General features: G+C 35.5%; 1 protein-coding gene across 12 annotated transcripts in view; it reads right to left on the bottom strand.

Annotated features, from left to right (window-relative positions):
* CNOT4 (CCR4-NOT transcription complex subunit 4) overlaps positions 1-15,739 on the bottom strand; it is a 137,917-nt gene that overhangs the window by 65,410 nt on the left and 56,768 nt on the right. For all 12 annotated transcript variants that reach the window (XM_026511579.4, XM_026511583.4, XM_026511577.4 and 9 more), the window contains 2 exons: positions 14,805-15,070; positions 2,856-3,053 (listed from right to left, as the gene is read on the bottom strand). In XM_026511579.4, the coding sequence (XP_026367364.1) occupies positions 2,856-3,053; positions 14,805-14,978 (372 nt within the window). In that variant the 5' untranslated portion in view covers positions 14,979-15,070. The remainder of the gene's footprint in view (positions 1-2,855; positions 3,054-14,804; positions 15,071-15,739) is intronic.

Below are 15,739 nucleotides of genomic sequence, written 5' to 3' on the forward strand. Positions count from 1 at the left end.
TAAGTATTCAAGAGTTAATTCATAAAATGAATGAATTAGGTTCCAGCAAATCTATAAATTTTAGGATTTGGAAGATGATCACTTCTCATCACTGCCTCTAACTACCTATCATATCTTCTAAAATAGTTTTTTTGTGGGGTGCCCAGGTAGCTCAGTCAGTTAAGCCGGAATCGGAATCTGGCTCCCTGCTCAGCAGGAAGTCTGCTACTTCCTCTTCCTCTACTCCTCCCCCACTCGTGCTTGCTCTCTCTCTCTCTCAAATAAATAAAATCTTAAAAAAATAAAAGTTTTTTTTATTGATCAATAAATGAATACATTTGACAATTAATTTTGGTATTAAGTTTTCTGATGCACAAGTTATTTTCAAAATAAGCTTGAATTTTTCCTAAGCTCTCTTGTTTTGCTAATCAGAATTCAGTCAAATATCAAATTGTTCATCATCCAAAAATAAGTAAATAGGGGACTTCTTTGACCTGAAAGTTACACTAACAACTTGAAACCAAGTTTTCTAATAAATCCAACTTTAAATTTTCCAAACTGAAAAGATTACACAATAAATTAAGAGAATTTGCTATTATTTAGAAGTGGTAGGAAAGAATACAAAAAACACTGGTCTTTGGTCTTCCTAGAGTTTCAAGAGAAATAAATGAGAGAAATGAATGTTTAAAAAAATTCACTGTCCTCTCACCAAGCAACAATGATTTCAAAAGTATAAAACAAATAGAATGGCTTTTTTTTTAAATATTTTATTTATTTATTTGACAGAGAGAGAGACAGCCCGCGAGAGAGGGAACACAAGCAGGGGGAGTGGGAGAGGAAGAAGCAGGCTCCCAGCAGAGCAGGGAGCCCGATGTGGGGCTCGATCCCAGGACCCTGGGATCACGCCCTGGGCCGAAGGCAGACGCTTAACAGCTGAGCCACCCAGGCGCCCAAAGTAGAGTGTTTTTTTTAAGGTACATTTAGATTCATGATAAAGTACCTTCTCTCACTAGTCACCACCTAGATTAATTTTTTTCTGTGTAATAGTTCTTCAGATTAATGTTACTGGAGTCATGTCATTTGAGATGGAAATAAGAAACCTCTGTAAGTAAATAAAAACAAATCACAGAATCTCAAGAGGAGGTAGGAAACCTATAATCCAAAAACCAGACTGAGACTATGGCTTAATTTTAGCCAGCTTTCAGGTGCTGCTCCCCATATACCTCCAGTAATATAGGTGACAGGATCCAGGCAGGATGTATTAACAAAATCAAGTACATGCATTTCCAAGAGTTGTCAAATCAAAATAAAAGTTCCATTGGTTTACCAGAATAGCAGTTTCAGAAATGCCAAAGTAGATTCTAATCAGTAAGATTAATAGGAGTAAATAGAGACAGATAAAATAAAAAACTTGCAAAAGCAAGACGTGCCCTCTGATTAGAAAAAAGGCAGAGTTGAAAGGGGAAGACAGAAGGACTGGCGTATAAAGTTGTAGTGGTGTTCAAGAAAATGGTCACAGGGGAAGTAGGATTCTGCCTGCCAGAGGAATTAAAAACAAAAAGAACTGGCTGCTGAGGTTGAGTCATAGGCCTAAAACGAGCTCTCATCCTTAACAGCTCTTACTGAAGTCTTTTCCTGTAGAACTCTAGATCAGCCCCCTTTGGCTTTGGAAAAAACCTGGTCTCCTGAAGGATTCATGCCGCCCACTAATGCCAGTATCCCCAGACTTCAGACCAAGTAATTCTGGAGTTGCCTCTGTGTTTATTGCCAATGATAAAGGCTTCTTACTAAGGTCTCCCTGACTTTCTCTTCTCCTGATCCTGAAGCCCTTCAGAGCCTCAATTATACAGTAAGCTCATCATTAATAAATATACATTATTCTCTCTAAACTGATTTTTACAAAATCGATTTTTAGACTCCTTAAATTTCCTTCCACTGGGGTCTTTGCCCACTTAGCCAAGTCTGAAGATTCCCATCTCCCTAAGCATATTCACTATAATCCTCCCTCTTATTGGTACCATGATGACAAGGACTACTCCAAACCCTTCTCAGGGAGTACTTCTGGCAGATCCCCCAAATCCAACTCTATCCTACTGAAGCAAACACTCTGGCTGTCAATCAGCTTCTACCTGCTCTCCCATCAATCTAGTCAGCCCCTCCTAATATATCAGAAACTGAAAATTAGCAGATGTACATCCAAGGGCATCAGGGAAAGTTATAAGCTCAACATTACTCTTACAATGCATGTGGCGAAAGGCAAAAAAAAGGTAATGAACAAAAGGGTTAAGGCCTCCCCTGCCTCCAAACAAACGACACAGAACCTGGTCCATTATTTTCCTTCATCAAATTCTTTCCCCAATATTGGCTTAAAATAAATGAATAAAGAATGATGGTACAGTGTAGCAGCAGGTCTATAATTGTTCAATAACCAAGAATCACTATGTGGACAGGATTAAAAAAAAAATACAGATCTCTAGTGGGTTCATGTAACTGCATGTCCACTGTGATCCTTATATAGCTACAGAAAAGAGGAAAGAAACCAAGTAGTCATGTCACATGTTAGCCTGAATAGCAAAATGGAACCATTATCCAACTTTCAGAGATTATTAGCACTGAAGGAGATTGCAGAGATCTAGTTCAACTGCCTCGTTTTGCAACTGAAGAAAATGAGGCCAAAAAGATTAAGACACTTGCCTAAGATCACAAATGGTCATTGGATTCTTAGAGATAATTAAAAAATCATTTCCCATTCTCTCCTAAGTTTTAATAATTTCAGGGGAATCCTGCAAATAGGGAAGATCAGCTGTTATTTCCAAATAAGAGAGGCAAAAAAGAAAAAAATGTCAGGTTGAGCAAGAAAACAGAAGAGGACTTACCTCTGGGTCTGCTAGGCGCTGAGAGAGACCTACAACAAAGACGAGGTTTTTTTGTACAACACGTACACTAGCCAAATGTTTGCGGTTTTCTGATATTTTCTGTTTTCTCTCATTCTGTTTCTGTTTTTTCTCATTCTTTATCCTTTGCAATTCTTCCTGGGAGAGTGGTTTATAAACTGCTGGGTCTTCTGGATATGGCTTTAATCACAAAACAAACATAGAAGTTAGCATTAAATAAGAAAAGAAATAAGCTACATGAATAACCAATTATCATTTTGGATAATGGGTATGCAGTTATTTGTTACAGCTCTCTTTTTCTAAATCTTTTAACTGCTTAAAATATTTTTATTTAATAAACTTAAGATAAAAGTTTTAAAAATACTTATTTTTTTAGAACTTAGCACAAACCACTTTTAGCACTAAAACTTAAAACACTGAGAAAGGTTCTATAATAAAAAAAATACAATCGTGGTATTCCCTATCGCATCCAGCAGAGTTGACAGGAAAAGAAAGCTTCCAGGGTGCTGTGTAAGCGGCAGAGTATAACTTATCTCATCTAAACATAGGTTTATATATTACAATCCACAAATATTTAATGAAAACATACTATGTGCTAGATTAATGAAGTACTTATTCTTTAATTCACTGTCAATCTAAAAGGAACATAAATGGGCAAATAAACAATAATCCATAGATACTCTGGCTTAGGAGTTTGACTTTAGTTTCCAACACTTACTAGACACGTGGACTTAAGCAAGTTAATGAAACTCTATGCCTCAGTGTCCTCAATAGTAAGATGAAAATGATTTAAAGGCTGGTGTAAAAGTAAAATAACTCTTATAAAGCCATTATTATCATGAATAGCACACAGTAATCCCTCAGTAAATACCAGCAATTATACTGCTACAATTTTTTTCCCTTTCTTGTCATTACAATATTGTTTTCATTCCTACCGCTAATGCCAAGGCTACTGGTGGCCTGAATCACACTGCCTGGCTTTGCATCTTGGCTCCTCTTTACTATGAGAGACCTTGGCCATAAGTTATGTGACCTGCCTGCCTCAGTCATTTCTCCTGTAAAATAGGAATCACGGTAATTTATTCAGAGGGTTTCTGTATGAGTTAGAAAAGTTATACATTTATAAAGTGATTAAAACTGTGTCCTACACATAAGCATTCAATAAGTTATTAATTATTACTACTAGTAAAAAATAGGGACGCCTGGGTGGCTCAGTGGCTAAATGTCCGACTCTTTTTTTTTTTTATTTGACAGAGATAGAGACAGCCATTGAGAGAGGTTAACACAAGCAGGGGGAGTGGGAGAGGAAGAAGCAGGCTCCCAGCGGAGTAGCCTGATGTGGGGCTCGATCCCAGAATGCCAGGATCACGCCCTGAGCCGAAGGCAGACGCTTAATGACTGAGCCATCCAGGTGCCCCGAAATGTCCGACTCTTGATTTCAGCTCAGGTCATGATCTCAGGGTTGTGAAACTAAGACCAGCATTGGGCTCCATGCTGCGTGTGGAGCCTGCTTAAGATTCTCTCTCTCCCTGTGCCCCCCCCAAATAAATAGTCAATAATAAATGAAAGATGGGACACATTAAATACAATCATATCTAAGTGGATATGAAGAGATCCCAGAAATAGGAAATTGTGCCTGTCAGAATACAGGAGTAGGGACTAACAGAAATGATGTCTTCAAGAAAAAAGGTAGGAACAAGGTAGAGTGGAGACACTATTCAAAAGCCTGAAATCTTGCTATATTTTTAACATAAAGGTACTTTCATCTTTTCATATGTAAGTAAAACACAAAAACAAAACCCCTCAGATTTGTGAACACACTCAGATTAATGCTGAAGGCAATTAAGAAAGTGAGACTTCTCTTTATGTTCCTCAGCTTCTATTGGTAATATCATAAGGTCTCCAAAAATCCTGTTCTTAAATATTCAGACATAATTCTTAGTGGTCCTGGAGGACGCAAGCACCCATACCATTTGATTTCCACATTTAAAAATCTGAATAAAAATAATAAAATAAAAATCTGAATCTTCCAGCTAATTGGTCCTATTTGGCATACTCCAACTTACTTGTGAGTAGGAGGCATATAAAACAGCTGACTTGGTAAACTCATGTGACTTTTGCATAACCCGAAGTCTTTCTCCAGGATAAAATATAAAGCTAAGTAGTGTACATTTTAGGCGCTCAATAAATATTTGCCAAATGAACGCCAAGCTACTCTCTAGAACAAAGAATTAAGCATTGTTAATTTCCCTTTTAAAAAAATCTTAACTTTTCAAGGTTCCAGAAAAAGCTGGAAAAGCATGCACTCCATGACAGCTGCTCCACCACACACACACCGCCATAAATACCTACTCTACAAACCCAATGACAGAAAATTAATAAGCTGATACAAAGAGATGAGCAAGGGAGAAAGTCTAAAAATAGGAGATGAAAAACACATGTGGTTTACTTTTTTACTGAAACATGTACACTAAACTTAATTTTCCAGGAATATAGCATCAAATGAAAAGTACAACAGGAAATTTTTCTTTAAATATGTTATTGTGTGTTATATATCAACTAAAGCAAAATATGGCACCTGTGGAGAAGCAGTTTTAATGTGTAAAATATTTTTAATAGTGTTAATTTGACGATAAACTGCCAAACTATTAATTACGATGGTTTACAATCTCTAGTGTGATCACTTAATTTCTTTCATGTGTGTAGTCATAGTCCCACTTTTATTTCTAATGTATCTTTATGGTTTTTCTCTTTATTTTCTGATCAGACTAGCCAAGAGTTTGATTATTTTATTGTCTTTCACGGAACCAGCTCTTATATTGAAATACTACTTTTTTTCTATTTCTCCAAATTCTGCTTAATTCTGCTTCTACTGTCACAATGTTTACTACTCTTTCTTGGTTTCTTAACCTAGAAATAAGCTAATCTAGTTTTTGTTCTTTGTTTTCCAATAAATACATTCACAGCTTTAACTTTTCCTCCTCCTAGAAACAATGAAAAATACTATATAAAGTTTTGTTTTTTAACTAATCTTAGAAACAATAATGATCTGCAGTGGGGCAGTCCCAAGCCAATTTCTGTATGAAAAGTCAAAATTCAGAGAGTTAAGTGTAAAGTCTGTGTAACAACAAATGGGGAGGAAGCGTCAGCATTCAAAGCCCAGGGCCAGCCCAAGGTGAAGAGTCTTTGGGGAACTCAACCCCATGTTAAGCTGAGACCTAGCCTGTCCCCAAAAGGCTCTTTCAGTCTCAGGATAACAACAAACTACAGAGATAAGATAAAATGGGGATAGAAGAAAAACATCCTGAAGAAGTTGCTGAAACCAACCGTATGGAAGATTTGCATCCTAGAGACCTAAGACCTTTATACTTGGCCCCACCAGCAACCATTATGTTGGAGGCATCCCTATTGGCACTGTTCATAGGATCCAGCAGAAGCCAAATCAAAGTTTCTCTACAGAAGGCCAAATCTACCTTGGGCCCTGGACAACCCTACAAATAATTCAGTGACAAAAAACAGGAAGTAGGCATAGATATAACCAAGCACATAAAGAAATAAAACAACATGAACAACCACCAGTAGAAACATTCCTCACAGACTTTGGCTAGTGGAATTATTAGACACAGATTTAAAAACAATAATGCTTATCCATTTAAACAAGTATATGATTTGCTGCCAAAAAAACCCAAAAAAACCCTCAAATATATGATAAACTTGAAACTAGGAGCAGGGTACAAAAAATATATTTAAAATATACCAAACATGAAAAGAGAACATTACTTCTAGAAAGGCAAAATGTTAAAACTCAATAGACATATTTATATTTAGCAAAACACTGGACCTAAAAAAAAAAAAAATCAAACACAAAAAGATCAGGAGAAATCATCCATTAATGCACTAAGAAAACAAACAGAAAAGAGATTAGGAGACATGAAAAGCAGTGAAAACAAATCTGAAAAATATGTAATTAGAATCCCAGATAAAGAAAGAGAAAAGGCAGTATCTGAAGAGATGATAGCTGATTTTTTCCCCCAGAATTAATGAAATTCACCAAGACACAGATTTAAGAAGCCCTATAAACCCCAAGCAGGATAAATAAAAAGATATACCTAACTGAATTATTTTTGGAACTGTTTAATACTTCCACTGTAGCCTAACAGTCAATTTTTATGCTCATTGCACTTGTATTTTAAAGTTCTGTACTAATCTGGGCTGGCTGGCTGGCTGAGTTGGAAAAGTATATGACTTCTGATCTTGGGGTCATGAGTTTGAGCCCCACATTGGGTGTAGAGATTATAAATAAACAAATTAAAAAAAATAAAACAAAGGTTTGTATTAATGTGTACAAAGTTGTGTGCATGTACAAACACACACATGCTTGCTAACTGTGTTATTCAAATTTTCCATTTCCTGGGATGCCTGGGTGGCTCTGAGTCAGTTAAGCATTTGCCTTCAGCTCAGGTCATAATCCCAGGGTCCTGGGATCAAGTTCCACAACAGGCTTCTTGCTCAATGGGGAGCCTGCTTCTCCCTCTGCTTGCCACTCTCCCTGCTTGTGCTCTCTCTGACAAATAAATAAAATCTTCAAAAAAATTTTTTTGTCCATTTCCTTTTTTTGGTCTATTTCATCTATCAAACTCTAAAATACAGAAGTTAGAATTCTCTCCATTATGGATATGGATATAGTTTCTCCTGGTATTTATATCAGCTCTATATACTTCAAGGCTCTACTGTTAAGTAAATAAAATTCCATGACTTTACGGACATTTAGCAATTAAAAACATTCCTCTTTTCCCTTTTAAAATGTGTTTGATCTTAAATTTGATTAAGACTAATACCAGTTCTATTATATCTTCTTTCCTGTGATTTCCCTAGTTTCACTGATAATTTCCTACATATGTTCCTAGTCAAACAGTTCTACAAGGTTTACTGGGGAAAAGAATAACCTCTCATTTTCTTTCCCTGAACCAGTTGTCTTTACCTAGAAATAATCCTGTTAGACTCTTTTAGATCATTGTTTTATCATTTACTATCACATTGTTAAATAAGGTGGCTTGTATGGTTACTTCTTGCTTTTTCAATTCTACATATTATCACATTATACAAGTTGACGAGGCAGCTTTCTTTCAACCAGCCTAACCATACATCCCAAGTCTACTTTCTAACCTTTCACCTTAATTTTGCTTAGGTCAACATTCACAATTACATTATTATAAAGTTCAAATGTTACTTATACATTTTTACCTTCAGCCATGACATAGGAGATAGTAACAGACCAGGCCTACCAACATAAACAACTAGAAAATGAGACAAAATATATGAAATAACTGTTTTCAGACAAATAATATAGGTAATGAACAGCAAATCTGTGACTGCTGAGAGAAAAGAAATGAGAGAGATGAAAACCACTGAGTGTCTATCCTAGCTTTCTGCTCTTCCAGCACTTACTGGACCCTGACTGGGTCTAACAATCACATTGAGCAGAGGGGAAAGTGATCAAACCTGAAGAGGCTGAGGCAACTGAAATTTATGGGGCAAAATATCACAAAGCAGGAACCAGTCCAAAAAGAATTCCAGAAATTTACATAGAGGAATCCTGTGATAGCTAGTTCCCATAGGCAGCTCTCCAATAAAGACAATCTGATAGAGTTCAGGTCAATAACGAATTTGGGGAGGAAATAAAAAAGAAGTAATACCAATCACATGTAAACTTTTTCAGAATACAGAGGACGAGGAAACATTTCCTAACGCATTTTATGAAACCAGTATTACTTTGAAACCAAATCTAAAAACAATATAAAGCCACAAATAAATACCTCTCATGACACAGATATAAAAATCTTTCTGAAAACATTAGCAAATTTAAAAGAAAAAGGGTAATATATCATGATCAAATGAGGTTTATCCTTAGAAGGGAAGTCTGATTCAAAAATCAATCATCCAAAATCACCATTTCGGCAGAATGACAGAGAAAACACACGATCATTTCAAAAGAAACAGAAAAGGCATTTGGCTAAATGCAGCACCCACTCGTGATAAAAACTCAGTAAGCAAGGAAAACATCCTCAACCTGATGAAAAACCATCTACGAAAAACTCACAGCCAGTCACATACTTGTGAAATACTCAATGTCTTCTCAGTAAAACTGGAAACAAAGATAATTGTTCTTAGCACTTTATTCCAGTGTTCTACTGGAGGGCTTACCCAGTGCAATAAGGCAAGAAAAGTAATTTAAAAACATAAAGGTTGGAAAAGAAGAGGTAAAACTGTCTTTATTCACAGAAGACATGGTCATCTTAGGAAAGCCTAAAGAATCTGTTTAACAAAATCAATTATTCTATGTATGAACTAGAAAATGGAATTTTTAAAACATCACATGCTGAAGCTCAGGAAACATAAAATAGTTACAGATAAATATAACAAAACATGCTATACAACTCCATATGCTGAAAACTACAGAACATGGTTTTATAAATGTTTAAAGCCTAGAAAACTGGAAAGATAAACCTTATTTATGAACTAGATGAGCCAACATTTTCAAGATGTCATTTCTCCTCAAATTGACCTGTTTAATCAAGTTCAATCAAAAGCCGAGTAGGTTTTTTGTATAAAATTACAAACTAATTAAAAACTTTATGTGGAAATGCTAAGGTCTTAGATGTCCAAAATAAATTCTATAAAGAATAACACAGTTGAAAGATTTATCATACTAGATTTGAAGACTTAAGAATAATCAAGACAGTATGGTATTGGGATAAGGATAGAAACAATCGTCTGCGGATGGAAGTGGAAGAATTCTAGAAATGAACTTACACATTTATAAGCAACTCCTTTTTAAAGAAAGAGCTCAAAACCATTCAACAGTGAAGAGATAATCTTTTCTACAAATGATGCTGTAACAATATATCTGTATGGGGAAAAAAAAATCTCAACCCCTACAACATATCTGAGCCATTGTAGCATAATATGATTGCTTTTCTTGTACAGTTTTTTGTTTCCCCTAGTGTTAACTCATTAGATCTATATACATTTATTACTAATTCAACCATCAAATCTCCTCCAAATGTTCAAACGGCCTCATAACACAATTCTCTTTTAGAACACCAAGTATTCTCTCAATTTTATCTTTTTGTAGAAACCCCTCTCGTGCAACTTTCTGATCTGCCACATTCTGTACTGGTTGTCCTCTTTCCCATCATCTCAGGAATCCCATCGCACTGCTCCTCTATTTGATCACCTCTTTCCTTTATCCCATGTATTCTCTTTTCTTCATTCCTTCACGTTGGTGGGGCATATTCTGCAGGAGATTCCTGAGAGAGAAGGCACGGAAGGTAAAGAAAAAAAAATTTCGAGATCTATCAAGTCTGAAATGTCTTCATGTACCTTCACACTTAATTAACATGCAGATATGGAGTTCCAGGACGAAAATAAATTTCCTTCAGAAATATCTTCTAGCTTCAAGTCTTGCTTTTGAGAATTCTGAAATGATTCTGATGCCTGATCTTCATGTGTAGCCTACTTTTTTCCTCTTTGGAAGCTTGCAGAACTTCTTCGTTTTCAGTTTCTGTTTAAAAATAGAAAAGTTTGTGCCTGGCACTTGACGGGCCTTTTTAATCTGGAAATATATCCTTTGGTCTTGGGAATATTCTTCAATCATATTTCTGAAACAACTTTCCTTCTTTATTACTGTAGTCTGTTTCTAGAACACTAACTTATTTAGTATTTGACCTCCTGGATTGATCCTCAAATAAAGTTATCTCTTCTCTCATATATTCTATCTCCTTTGTCTTTTCGCACTACTTTTTAGGAAATGTTCTCAAATTCATCTCCCAACTCTTTCCTTGTTATTTCTGCTATATTTTAATTATTAGTAACTGTGTTTATCCTTCACTGAATTTTTTTAGACAATCCCATTCTTGTTTCATGGATGTAATATCCTCCATTATTTCTGAGATGAAAATAACAGTAACTTTGTTGAAGTTTTCATCTCTTTGGCCAGTCTGGCTTCCGTGTGAGTCATTACTGTATGATGCTACGTCAGTACACCACCTGGGTTCCCACATCTGCTGTTTCTACCAGGTATTTCCCCCAGAAATGTTGCACTAAAAGAACATACAAAGACAGTCTAAGGAATGACCAGGTAATTTATGCCTTAGTTTAGGGAAACATGAAGGTCTTTCTGATCTGTTTAGGCTCAGCAACTAGGACCAAAGAGAAACATTAAACTCTCTTGGTTTTTGAAGCCTGACCACCTCTCTGCTTTTCAAAACTACTAAAGCAAAGAGGCCCTTTATGTAAACAAGCAGGTTTCATTTGTGCACCCAAGCCAGGGCTTGCTTCAACCAACTCCCACCCTGCATCTCCAAGTTTACTTAAATCATCTTGATTTGCCATTTCACAGAGAGACCTCTGCAGGCCATCTCCCAGCAGGGCTGGGCTATGTGTACATGGCAGATTCACGGTCTTCTCCAGGCATCGGGCAACACCTGAGGTTTTCCTGTGTTAACATAACCACTGAGGCTGGTCTACAGAGATGTAAAGACTTGCTGGTCCCTGACTGAGATGGGCAGCTTCATAACTACGTGTGCTAAGTGTGCTCAGCACACTCTGGCAAAGCTAAACCGAGACTCTGTGTGGCCTGCACTGTCTGCTCTCCATGACCCACTCCAGCCATGAGACAAGTAGGAGCAAGGCCTAGTAGTCAGAGACCAAGCAGAAGTTCTAGCAGTTGTAGTTATATTAAGTCAACAAGAAAACAAAAAAATTCCTCCTGGTCTGACTTAACAATAACCACTTCAGCTAAAGATTATAACTTAGAAACCCTAAAGGAGGTTGCCTCATAATTCTTTAATAAGGATTTTTTTTCTTTCTACAAATGTTGGAGAGCTTTGGTGCTCTTCCTTAGACAATCTCTCATCTTTTCTATTGACCCTCTCTTGTGATCTCATCTAGTATTACTTTATAAATAACATGCTATATGCTAACTCTCAAATTTATTATTTCCATACCAGAACCAAATTTGAATATTCACCTAACCAATTTCTCCATTTGGATTTCTAATAGGAATCTCAAACTTAACATGTCTAAAACTGAGTTCCTGATCTCAAAAACCTGTTCCAACTGAGGTTTTCCCCATCTCACTCAATGGCCATTCTTTACTTCCCTTACAGTCACCAACTCTTCTACTTGTCCTGTATAGTGGATATTAAACCTTATGAATCTTTTTATGTCTGGAAATATTTTATTATGCTTTTACATGTGAATGAAATTAAGAATTCCTCAAAGTTATTCACTCTCAAAAATTTGGAAAAACAAATTTCTCAATTATTTTCTCTTTTCTATTGTTACAAAACAAAAACACCAGTATCAATTTTATTCTTGTTCCTTTGTAGTCTATGCACTTTTCTCCCAAAAGCTTTGAGAACTTTGTCTTTATTCTAGATATTCTAAAATTTTACAATTCTATTAATAGATGTTGATATTTTTCAGTCATCTTGTCTCCTACTCACACAGCCCTTCTAAGGACAACTGCTTTTCACAAGAAATTTTCTTCTAGTGGTTCTTTTATTCCTTCCCATCCATTCTTATTTCACTGCTTCTGTAGCTTTTCTCAGCAGATTAGAACCAGTAGATCTTTTATGTTGCTTAACTTCTCTTTCATGCTTTTTTTAAAAAAAAAATCTTTTTGTACTATATGCTACAAAAAAAAAATACTCAGCAAAATCTTCCAACTTATTGATTTGTTCTTGAACTTTGTTCATTCTGTTCTTCAGCCCACTCATAAGATTGTTCATTTGCAAGATCTCTAATCTGCTCTTTAAAAAAAGTTCCTTCTACATAGATATGCCATTCTCTTTTATTTGTTTGAGAAGCATTAACGACACTGTTAAATGTTTCTTTCTCTTTGCTTACCTCTGTTAGGTTCTTTTATTTACTGATTTTTGGTACTGATGTTGGTTTTCCTGAAATGTCTGTTAATTCTTGGTTCTTACACATTTTTACATGTAAGAACTCTGTCAACGGTCTATAAATGCTATTTGTGTTTACTGCAGGATGCTCTTTTGTGACTACAAAGAGGACAAACTGGTGGACAGAATATATCAATAATTCATCTTCTGAGTATAGGAGGTCTTAGTTCCTCCAGGGTAACTCCAACTACCTTAAGGCTCTGACCCAAATTTATAACCAGTGTTCCAGCTAGAGAGCATCTGTCTCTGCTACATGGCATAAAAGTTAGGTTGGATCCATATCCTCCTCCAATGCAACACTCAGGCAACCACACTGATTTTCCTTAGGATCTTAAAAGTACCACTACTCTTATCTTTTCTCAGCAGCCTTATCCTGAGTATGTTTGAGCTAATGCTTCTTTCTTAAAATTGATCCCAATGGCCTACTGTCTTTCCGATTCTTCACACTTGCTTGTCCTCCCAGAAAGGCACATTTTTATCAATAACCAGCTCTGCTAAAATTATTTTGCTTTATTCTTAAAATTTTTCTACTTTTTTCTCTACTTTCTAAGAATTTAAGGTGATTCTAGGTAACCCCCTAAAAGTGAAGTGAATTTTTTTGCCATTTCCCCAAATAATTGATTTTTCTCTAATGACTACTTAACAAGTGGTCTTCTTATTAAGACTCCTCTTCACACCAAAAGAAAAAGAGAGAAACGTAATGAAGTCAAACAACTTCGCAAGCCTTATAGTCTTGGGCTATACTAAAAATTACCACTTCCAACAAAATAGTTCAATACAATGGTCTTCTTCTGAAATAACCAGGAACCAATTTTTAAAATATGACTGAATGCTTTTTAAAATCCACTAACACAAATTTATTACAAATTTTGACCAAAGCTAATATTAAAGTTTTCACTTGCTTTTCATTCACATCCCTAAAATACATTAATCATACAAAAAGATATCACATATATACATTATAAATATTATCTGTTATATATACTACATATATATACTGTATATAAACTCAACAATTAAGTAGATCTAACCTTTTTTCATTCAGGTAATATATATTAATGCCCACTAGATTAAAAAAACAATTGGATAATGCATTGTCTTCTGAGAGATAATCTCTCTGGTAAGAAAACTGAGAGATAAAATAAATATTCTAGGTATCTAAAACACATTCCTGCTTTCTCAAAATTTGTAGTAACGAACATAATAAGAGCTTTTTGAAATGGGTAAACAGAAAAGTTTAAGCCATACCAATAGAACTGAAAAGCAAAGGCAAAAAAAAATTAGATATTTGCATTAACCCCGAGATCACAAATAAAGTCCTTCAAAATAGAAATGCAGCAATCCTACTTACTCTATTAAGTCACTCACTGTACAATAACTGTTGTGCCCGCTTATGTGAACAAGACCCAGGAATAGTAAAAATCATAGAACTATTTAGAGTTAGAAAAGACTCAAAAGATTTATATTTGAATCCCAAACCTATTACCCACTAGCTGATGCCTGTGGACAAGTTACTTGAAAGGCCTAGTTTCAATATACATTGAAGATAGCATTACAGCCTAGAGTTGTAAAGACTCAACAAATGAGTAACCATTACCTTCTGAAGTAGGATTTCTGTCATTTTAACCCATGACCTCTTTTAGTAAATGTCAAAACTTTTCCTCTATTTTGTACTAGAAAATTAAAGTGAATTTCCCCTCAGCTAAATCTACTGCCTCTCCAACTCCTAATTCTCTTAAATATCTAGCACACTGATCTTGTGAATCTCTCCAAATAAGAAAGCTAAAGGTCAACCAAAGAGGTTATATGACTTTACCAAGGTCATATAGTGTCTTTCTACTTCATTATCATCTTAAAAATATACTGCTACACATAAAGTCACCTGAGGTCTGTAGATTCTTTTAAATCTACTTATATACATGGGGCAAAAAAAAACTACACGAAGTTACTTTGGAGTATTTACCTTCCTACATGCAGGACAAAGTCCATTTTCATCAGTGCGAATTCGGTGCCAACAAAATCGGCAAATCTGATAGCCACAGGTGCAAGGAAAAAAGTTGATATCATCTATCTCCAAGGGCTCCATGCAAAGAGGACATTCCACAGGGTCTTCCTTCGCATCAGGACTGCGAGACATCTTCACGTTTATTAAACAGCAGCAAAAGTTTATAATAACTTAAGGGAGAAGGAAGTTCAGCACTGAGAACTAAACTGTAGAACTTCAAAGACCTGCATGAGAAGAAACAAAGTATACTGTTTACTACTGGAAAAAAATGGCATTTCAATCATCAGGAACCATATTAACAAAAAATTTGTACAATCTGAAGCAAATTTTGCTATCATCTCAGATGAGATTTCAGAATGGAATTCTGAAGTTTTTTTGAATGTCAAAATAAGAAGTCTAGCATCACTAATCTTTTGTACTCAACAGAAAGACAAAAGAACTTCCTTTTTTCTACATGAAATATTTAATACTAACCTAGTACCTAATCATAGCACATTTTAGGAGAATAAATAATATATAGCTTTAAAACACACTCTACACTGTCTTATCTTTGACCTAAAAGCTAATAATGCTGCCACATAACTAAAAGGCTACAGAATTCTAAAATGTGTCAGAAAATAAATGTGTTTACAGAATAAACCTAAAGAAATAGAAAAGGCTTCAGTCATCTATAATTACGTTAATATCAAACCTTCACCACAGAAAAAGACTAGAGCTGAAAAAATATGCCATAGAACTCAATGGTTTACGATCAAATATGTATTATTATGCCAATGAAAACCTCTGGTAAAATAAGCACATATAAAGCCAAAAAAGGATTTCTATGGTAATGGTACAAAATCCTACAAAAAACAGGAAGGGGGAAGAAACCAAAAAGATTCCATACTCCAGAG

The sequence above is a fragment of the Ursus arctos genome, unplaced genomic scaffold (genome assembly GCF_023065955.2).
Source record: "Ursus arctos isolate Adak ecotype North America unplaced genomic scaffold, UrsArc2.0 scaffold_3, whole genome shotgun sequence".
NCBI classification, from domain to species: domain Eukaryota; kingdom Metazoa; phylum Chordata; class Mammalia; order Carnivora; family Ursidae; genus Ursus; species Ursus arctos.